This window comes from Centropristis striata, chromosome 22 (genome assembly GCF_030273125.1).
Source record: "Centropristis striata isolate RG_2023a ecotype Rhode Island chromosome 22, C.striata_1.0, whole genome shotgun sequence".
NCBI lineage: Eukaryota > Metazoa > Chordata > Actinopteri > Perciformes > Serranidae > Centropristis > Centropristis striata.
This window is the reverse complement of record NC_081538.1, coordinates 30810924-30820923: the sequence shown is the minus strand read 5'-3', so window position 1 is coordinate 30820923 and position 10000 is coordinate 30810924. Positions and strand designations below refer to the sequence as shown.

General features: G+C 34.8%; 1 protein-coding gene across 1 annotated transcript in view; it reads left to right on the top strand.

Annotated features, from left to right (window-relative positions):
• The window catches only part of LOC131960682 (leucine-rich repeat-containing G-protein coupled receptor 5A-like), a 49905-nt gene that overhangs the window by 7734 nt on the left and 32171 nt on the right, over positions 1-10000 (top strand). Inside the window, exon 2 of the mRNA XM_059325947.1 lies at positions 8676-8747. Coding sequence (XP_059181930.1) covers positions 8676-8747 — 72 coding nt within the window. The remainder of the gene's footprint in view (positions 1-8675; positions 8748-10000) is intronic.

The window sequence follows — 10000 nt, the reverse complement described above, 5'->3', positions numbered from 1 at the left end:
GTCTTATTTTGGTCATTTTGTGTCTTTTTTTTGGTCATTTTGTGTCTTTTTTTTGGTCATTTTGTGTCTTTTTTTGGTCATTTTGTGAGGGATTCTGGAGGGATTTTCCAGCATTTTTATTGATTTTCAAGCTGAAAAAATGATCAAATTTAGCACCAAATAAGTGAAATAAAAGATATCAACCCAAAAATTGCTGCAAAAGCTTATGAGACACAACTGAGCCTGAGAATGATTTAAACCTGTCAGAAGAAGTTTGTTTCTATGGACCTCAGACTGATTTAGATAGACAGACATATCTAGACATACTTCAACCAATAAAATACAATAAAAAATAAAAAATAAAGTGTCTAAAGAAGGAGTATGTATTAAGGAGTAGTATTCCAGTGCAGAATAAATATGAATATACAGTATAAAAATATTAGTGCAGTGAAACAAATAAGGGTCAGTGAACAGTGTGAATAAAAACACATAAAGTGCATAACAACTGTAATAAACCATAATTTACCTTCAGACGATCAGAGAAACTGACTCATTATAACAAACTTTTACAGTTTCAGTCTGTTTGTTTGCAGCCGGATCAGGTCGCTGATAAACCCCCCGCTGTCGCTCCGGGGGGCCCCCCTAGAGCCCCCCCGACCCCCCTGCTGCCCCCCCGCTCCTGAAAAACACTGAAAGAAAGACAAAAAGAAAAGCAGAGAGGCCTCAAACACACACACACACACACACACACACACACACACACACACACACACACACACACACACACACACACACACACACACACACACACGCACGCACGCACGCACGCACGCACGCACGCACACACACGCACACACACACACGGTTAATGTATTCATCTTCTCTTTCATCCTTCTGTCGTTTTTCTTCTTCAGTGACTTAAACTGGAAAACGTCCAAAAATAACAAACATTTGACTTTTTTTCTTGACTTTTTTTACTCTCCATAAACATTTTGTCTCCGGAATCTTGTGAATCAAAATATTATGACATTTTTCTTGTAGTTTTTTTCTCTGACTTAAACTAGAAAATGTCCAAAAATAACAAGGTTAAATTATATAATTAAATAATATTATATCATCTTTTATGCTTTTTTTGTGTGTGTGCTACATTATATTTAATTTGTTTGAAATCTTACATTATAAGGTACATTATAACTCCATTTTTTTGGGGGAAAAAAATAATATTATTTTCTGTTTTCTAAATACTGCAACTTCAATATTTTGACATTTTTACTAGTAAAAGTTTGACGTTGTTTTCACACTTTTTGGGTAAAACATTTTGACTTTATAATTTAAAATATTGTTACTTTAATATATTAATGTTAACTTATTCTATTTTTTTCTTACTTTATTCATAAAATATTTCAGCTTCAATCTAAAATTATCTACACATCCAACCATGAAAATATTGCTGATTCTTTTTCTTTTATTTTACTTAAATTAAATTAAATTAAGTGTCTAAATATTATAAATCTCTCAAAGTTTGTACTTAACTATCAAAATGTTGCAACTTTTCTTTTTAATATCAGGACTATTTTTCAAACATTCATTTTTTAACTTAATTTGTAAAAGATGAACACAAACACTGACGAGTATCTGAGATCTGAGGCTCTTTCAAAATAAAAGCTCTGCTGTGAGAGAAACAGAATAATCGGAGCATCATGTAAACACATGAGGTCATATGACATCATGAGTTTATCAGCCAATCAGAGGAGAGAGTTTCCTTATTGTGAGAGCAAAACAACGTCTATCTTCATCTTCATCTTCATCATTACAGTCCACACCAGCCTCTCCTGTCCTCTCCTCTCTGCTCTGTGTAAACAGCCTCTCTTGTCCTCTCCTCTCAGCTTTTTGTAAGTTTTGGTCGCTTTTTATAACGGAAACTTTGAAACTCTGACAATAATGTCTGTTTTTACAGTTTCTTTCTACGATAAAAGCTGGATTTTGGGTGATTTATTTGACAGAAAACACACCGTTTCAACTTCGAGGGTTAATAAAGTGAGAAATAAATGATAAAAAAGACAAAATATTATAAATAATTAGAGCTTTGGGAGAAAGAACGGAAACAGAATCTACATTCTGATAGAAACAGTCAAATATTAGTAAAATAAACAGAACCAACGACTCATTAAAGAGAAATAAAACACAGAGACTCTCTGTTCACACACACACACACACACACACACACACACACACACACACACACAGACACACTCACGCACACTCATGCACGCACACACACACACACACTCATCATTCAACACTTAAAAACATGTAGTCTGACAAAGCAGCCACTCATAACCACACACACACACACACACACACTCACACACACACACACACACATACACACACAAACACATAAACACACACTCCTTCAAAGAGGCGCTGAGAGTCAACACACACACCTGAGTGAGAAACACGACGGAGTGGAAGTTACTGGAAGGAAACAGAAAGAATGAATGAACCAGAGTTTCTGCTGTAGTACCACAGAGTACTAGAACAAGAGTAGAGCCTCAAAATAAAACTTTGACTTAAAGTCGTCTTCATGCAGAATCACCTGTTACAAACATTATCACCACTCTGTCTCTGATTTCCACATTTTAATCATCTTTTTGCTCCATAAAATGTCAGAAAATTGTCCTTACATGTCTTGTTTTGTCAAGATTTTCAGTTTAATGTGTCACTGCGTTACACTGTGATGTCACTGTATTACACTGTGATGTCACTGTTACACTGTGATGTCACTGAGTCACACTGTGATGTCACTGCGTCACACTGTGATGTCACTGCGTCACACTGTGATGTCACTAAGTCACACTGTGATGTCACTGTTACACTGTGATGTCACTGTGCTACGCTGTGATGTCACTGCGTTACACTGTGATGTCACTGCGTTACACTGTGATGTCACTAAGTCACACTGTGATGTCACTGAGTCACACTGTAATGTCACTGTTACACTGTGATGTCACTGCGTCACACTGTGATGTCACTAAGTCACACTGTGATGTCACTGTTACACTGTGATGTCACTGTGCTACGCTGTGATGTCACTGCGTTACACTGTGATGTCACTGCGTTACACTGTGATGTCACTGTTACACTGTGATGTCACTGAGTCACACTGTGATGTCACTGCGTCACACTGTGATGTCACTAAGTCACACTGTGATGTCACTAAGTCACACTGTGATGTCACTGGGTTACACTGTGATGTCACTAAGTCACACTGTGATGTCACTGAGTTACACTGTGATGTCACTGAGTTACACTGTGATGTCACTGAGTTACACTGTGATGTCACTAAGTCACATTGTGATGTCACTGAGTTACACTGTGATGTCACTGTGTTACACTGTGATGTCACTGCGTTACACTGTGATGTCACTAAGTCACATTGTGATGTCACTGAGTTACACTGTGATGTCACTGCGTTACACTGTGATGTCACCGTGTTACACTGTGGCTGCTGGAGGTCATTTTTCTTTGCATGTTTCTGTTTAAATGGATCTAAAATTCAACCTGTTGCAGCTACAGTTTTCATTATTTTGCAGCAGAAAGTGAAGCTTCTGTCCTTCACGCCATCATGTTATCTGCTCGTGATGATGTCATCCCGTCAGGTGACAAACGATCCAAAATACACGATGACATCGTATGATAACAGCCGCATTTTTTGCACAAAACTTTCCGTTAATGATGAATCAGTTAGTGAAGTCGTTGCTGCAGCTCTAATGATTTGTCATTGAGTTTTGACTGTGTAAAATGTAAAAAAATATTGAAATATCACCCAAAAATGTGAAATTGTGAAACGTGAATAAAATAATGTAAATAAAAATGTAAATATTATTACTATTATTAAGATTCATTATTAATATTGAATTAATTGTTAAAATATTAATAAATATGAATAAATACAATATCATAATGAATAAAAATTGTTAAAAATATATTCAATAACATTAGAACATCATTAAATAGCTTAAATGAAATGTGAGAAAATATAAAACATTTTGTTTATAAAAAAAATGTCCTGCTGAATCCAAACGGCCTCAAAAGATTTAAGTATTGTCTATGAAATGTGAAAATATATTAAAACATTGGAAATAAAATATGAAACGTATTTCATAAGAAAAAGTCCTTGAAAAAGTTAATATAATAAAAAATAAAAATATCAAAACATGAATAGAATTAGATTTTTTTTTAAATAATGTTAATAAAATTTGAAAGATTATTAATATATAAAAAATATAAAGAAATAAAATAAAATAATAAACAAAAAATATTGACATTTCTTTATTAACATTAGAAAAGTATTAATAGAGCTTAAATCAAATGTGAAAAAATATAAAATATATAACCCTAATGAAATATTCTCAATAAAATGTAAAAAGTAATATTAAAATGTCATAAATAAAATGTAAACAAAACAGTGTTTGAAAAAGTAGAATTAACTTTGTAGTAGAGCGGTCTGGGGGTTTAATTAAAATGTAATTTATGCTTTCTGTGCTGTCAGATCTGTCAGAGTGAGCTGAGAGAAGTTAATTTTCTCCTGATTTATCAGAATAAAAGTCATTTCTGTGTGTCAGGATGTCCTTTAATAAACGTCTCATATCGACTCTTCTATAATCTGATCTGAGAGCTGCCGGCGTGTTAAAGAGGCGCAGCAGGAAGTGAACTCACCTGACTCTCAGACAGGACGTGACTCATCACTGACTCATCCCCACTGATCTATAAAGGGCTCTGTTCATTCCTATGAAAGCTGCTCAGTGGTGCATGAAGCCAACAAAGTTCTTCTTCCGTGTGTGAAAACCCCGACTGGATCTCTGCAGCTGCTGTTCCCGCACATTAAAGACTTCTGCTTCCTTGAATGAATAAAAAGATTTAATCTTCTAGATTTTTTAGATTTATCGGACCGAACGGATCAAACTCTGACAGAGAAACGAGTCGTTCTGCCGTTTCTGAAGACAGAAGACACAAGTCTTATCTCTCTGCTGCAACAACAATGAATGATGGAGCTGTTATGGGTTTAAAATAGATCGACTGAAACAGAAATATGCAGAAAAGGAAAAAGCACAATCTCCCGCGTGATGTCGTCGTGTATTTTGGATCGTTTGTCACCTGACGGGATGACATCATCACGAGCAGATGACATGATGGCGTGAAGGACAGAAGCTTCACTTTCTGCTGCAAAATAATGAAAACTGTAGCTGCAACAGGTTGAATTTTAGATCCATTTAAACAGAAACATGCAAAGAAAAATGACCTCCAGCAGCCACAGTGTAACGCAGTGACATCACAGTGTAGCGCAGTGACATCACAGTGTAACGTAGTGACATCACAGTGTAAAGTAGTGACATCACAGTGTAATGCAGTGACATCACAGTGAAACGTAGTGACATCACAGTGTAATGCAGTGACATCACAGTGTAACGTAGTGACATCACAGTGTAACGCAGTGACATCACAGTGTAGCGCAGTGACATCACAGTGTAACGTAGTGACATCACAGTGTAACGTAGTGACATCACAGTGTAATGCAGTGACATCACAGTGAAACGTAGTGACATCACAGTGTAATGCAGTGACATCACAGTGTAACGCAGTGACATCACAGTGTAACGCAGTAACATCACAGTGTAACGTAGTGACATCACAGTGTAACGCAGTGACATCACAGTGTAACACAGTGACATCACAGTGTAACAGTGACATCACAGTGTAACGCAGTGACATCACAGTGTAACACAGTGACATCACAGTGTAACGTAGTGACATCACAGTGTAGCGCAGTGACATCACTGTGATGTCACTGTTATTATGTCATTTTTTTAAATTTTTGGATCAATTTTAAACAAAAGAATGCAACAAAAAAAGCTATTTTCCGGGTACTTTATCACGTCGTGTCAGCGTGACTTTTGGGCTGCTTGTTGCTTAACGTGATGATGTCATAGCGAGCAGACAACATGACGGCGTGACAGACAGAAACTTTATCATAAATGCTGTAATGTTTTTTTATTTAAGAACAATTTAAACAGAAACATGCAAAAAACATACAACTTCTGCAGCCTTTATCATGTGTTGTAACAGCGTGTTTTTTGAATCGCTTGTTGCTTTAAGAAATGATGTCATAGCGAGCAGGTAACGTGGCGCCATTAAAGACAGAAACCTCAACTTTCTGCTGCATGAAGAATGAAACCTGTAGCTGTTACAGGTTTCATTTTGGAACAGAAACATGCATAGAACAAACACCTCCTGTGGCCTTTATCGCCTGTTTTTGCCCGCTTGTTGCTTGACGTGATGATGTCACAGCGAGCAGGAAACATGATGGCGTGAAAGACAGAAGCTTAATCTTTCTGCTGCATGAAGAACGAATGATTTCACTGTTTCAGTTTTTATTCTAGATGGATCCAAACAGGATCTACAACAATAAAACATGATTTTATATTGTGATAATAATCTGAATCTGCAGTAGATAAAGCTGTGAATAAACTCCTGTAGATGTTGTCAGAGAGTTTCCAGGCCTGTTTTCACATCGGAGTCTGAAAGAGACTGTGGAGGTGATCTCAGGTGGAGGGAAAACAAGGTGACATCGTTGTTTCTGATTGGCCGAGAGCCTCTTCCTCTCCTTCCTCTCCTTATCTGACCCACGACACCATTCTGCCCTTTGTGTCGTCTGATCGCTATCGGCACGGCAACGACCTGCAGCGGGAGGGTCGCCACGGAGACAGGCTGTCTCTGTGTGCCTCACACACACACACACACACACACACACACACACACTCTGAGGGTGTGTCTGCTGGTTGAATACTCTGGTTGTTAAGAAACTTTCTCAACACTCCATAAAGTTAATGTGTGTGTAGCTTTACAACAGGCAGCACACACACACACACACACACACACACACACACACACACACACACTGTGTTCCTTCACTCAGACTAACAGAGATTCGGCTGATTGGTTTTTATGGCTTTTACACACACACACATTCATCAGCTTCCTACTGAAAATATATATTTATGTACATTTAGAGTGTGTGTGTGTGTGTGTGTGTGTGTGTGTGTGTGTGTGTGTGTGTGTGTGTGAGTTGTTCATTGACTCTGTAATGTTTTCTTCGTGTTCTCGCATATTTTAAAGCAGCTTCGAGGAGTTTTTAACTGCTTATGAAAGAGTTTAATAGTTTGAAGTTTGTCTGTTTCTGAGTAATTATTCTTTTATTAATTTCTGAGGTTTTTATTGTCAGATGAATCGATCTACAGACCAGGAGAGTCTTTGTTTACATGTTGACATCATGTTAACCTCTGAACCCAACAACCGGCCAGTGACATCACTTTAAGATGCATGTGTTCTTTAAAAAAAATTGCCAAAATTAAACCGTTAACCACAACCAGAAACTGTCAAATTAGAAAAAATTGTCAGATTTTCATACTTCCAACGGTACTTGAATGCATCATGTGTGATGAAAGCTTCATTCAGGAAAAATAACCAAATCTAAGCTTAGAATAAAGTACGTTCAGCTCTGAAACCCACAAACCTTCAGCCTATTATCGGCATGTTTTATTTTAATTTTTTTAATCACCAAAATTACATCATTTATTACAGACAGAAACTATAAAAACAGAAAATATTGTTTTTATATAAACAAAGGTCCATGAATTAATTATTCATGACGAACGTCTTTGTCAGGAAAAATAATCAAATCTTAACTAAAAGTTGTGATTTTTCATTATAATCACTTTATTCTACAAATCTCAGTTAAACTTTCACCCAAAATAAACCATCCGCACCAACCACATCCTGTAGAAAACATTACATTGGAATGTTTTTGTAGGTCATTTTATGTCTATTTTGGTAATTTTTTGTAATTTTGTGTCTTTTTTTCCGTCTTTTTCTGTGTGTCTTTTTTGGTAATTTTACGTCTTTGGTGGTAATTTTGTGTCTCTTTTGGAAATGTTGGAAATTTTTACATCTTTTTTGGACCTTTTTTGTCATTTTACTTATTCGTTTTGATCATTTTATGTGTTTTTGTAGGTCGTTTTATGTCTATTTCGGTAATTTCTTGTAATTTTGTGTCTTTTTTTCATCTTTTGTGTCTTTTTTGGTAATTTTACATCTTTGGTGGTAATTTTGTGTCTCTTTTGGAAATGTTGGAAATTTTTACATCTTTTTTGGACCTTTTTTGTCATTTTACTTATTTGTTTTGATCATTTTATGTGTTTTTGTGGGTCGTTTAATCTCTATTTTAGTAATTTCTTGTAATTTTGTGTCTTTTTTTCATCTTTTGTGTCTTTTTTTATGTCTTTTTTGGTAATTTTACATCTTTGGTGGTAATTTTGTGTCTCTTTTGGAAATGTTGTCTCCTTATTTGGGCCATTTTACATCTTTTTTGGACCTTTTTTGTCATTATTTAACATTACAACATTTGTGACACTTGTGGACACTTTTGAGTGCAAATTGTTTATATATAAATTCCATTTTATTCCAATTTTTAAGGCATAATTTATTACAGAATTCCTGGTTTCTGTCATTCTAACTGTGTTATTCTGTTTGAGTCGTTGTGATTGTTCTGATTCCACTTCTATTGATTATTGATTTATATTTTATATATGAACACGTCTCGCTCCCATTAACGTCTCTCTCTCTCTGTGTTTCAGTGATCTCAGTATGAATAATCTGACCGTGTTGTCCAGTGGAGCGCTGAGCAACCTGCACTTCCTGGAGGAGCTGTGAGTCACACACACACACACACACACACACACACATACATACACACACACACACACACACACACACACACACACACATCTCACATACAAATGTCAAACACTGGACGACAGCAGAGATAAATATATGAATAACTGATTTTAATGAATTAAACAGGAAAAGAAAAGGAACATTAAGTTCTGTCTTGGTTGCAGGCGTTTAAAAAAAATAATGATAAATTATTTAATATGGTATTAAATATACCACAACCGATATTAAACATTAATGTAGGCATTAATTAATTGATAAAATGTTACATTAATTGATATTTCTGTATTTAAAAAGCATCTTTATTTAGTTATATAATAAAGATGAGTAATTAAATAATTTCCAATTTTTATTGACGATATTTTAATATTTATTTACATTTTTCATATTCTCTCACAATATTTTTTTCATATATTTCTTTGAATTGTATTTACGATATTTTAATATTTGTTTTAACATTTTATTGATGACATTTTGTTATTTTTGTTTTACATTTTTATTGAAATTATTTTAATATTCATTTTTGATTTTCTTCCCCCCAATATTTTTTTTATACTTTTTGCAATTATATTTAGGCTATTTTAATAAGGTTCTAATTTTATTGAAGATATTTTAACATTTTTAATTAATTTATTAATTATTTAATTTATATATATTAATATTAATCTTTCACATTTTTATTACAATATTTCCAATTTTTTTCAAATGTTTTTTACAATATTTAAAAAATTCTAATTTTGTTTATGTTTGAATATATATTTAAAGGCAATATTTTAAAAAAATAATTGACAATATTTTAATATTATTTTCAATTGTTTTACATTTTAATATTCTTTCAGATTTTACAGGTGATATTGAAATATTTAAAAATTTAATTTACATCATCTTAATATTTTTTGGGCCATTTGGATCCAGCCCAGAACCACAGTGTGTGACTGTGTGTGTGTTGTTTGTCTCTGTGTTGTTGACATGGTGTTGTTGTTGTTGATTCTTCAGCATGTTGCAGCTTTAATCCTCACATTTCTCCATGAACGTCTCCAATAACCAACACGTCATCTCATCTATCTGAGATCAGCATCAACACGACACATGGACACAGATCATACTCTAATATATAATATTTAATATATAATATCTCCACAGACAGGCAGACAGACAGACAGAGAGACAGACAGACAGGCAGACAGGCAGACAGACAGACAGACAGACAGACAGACAGAGAGACAGA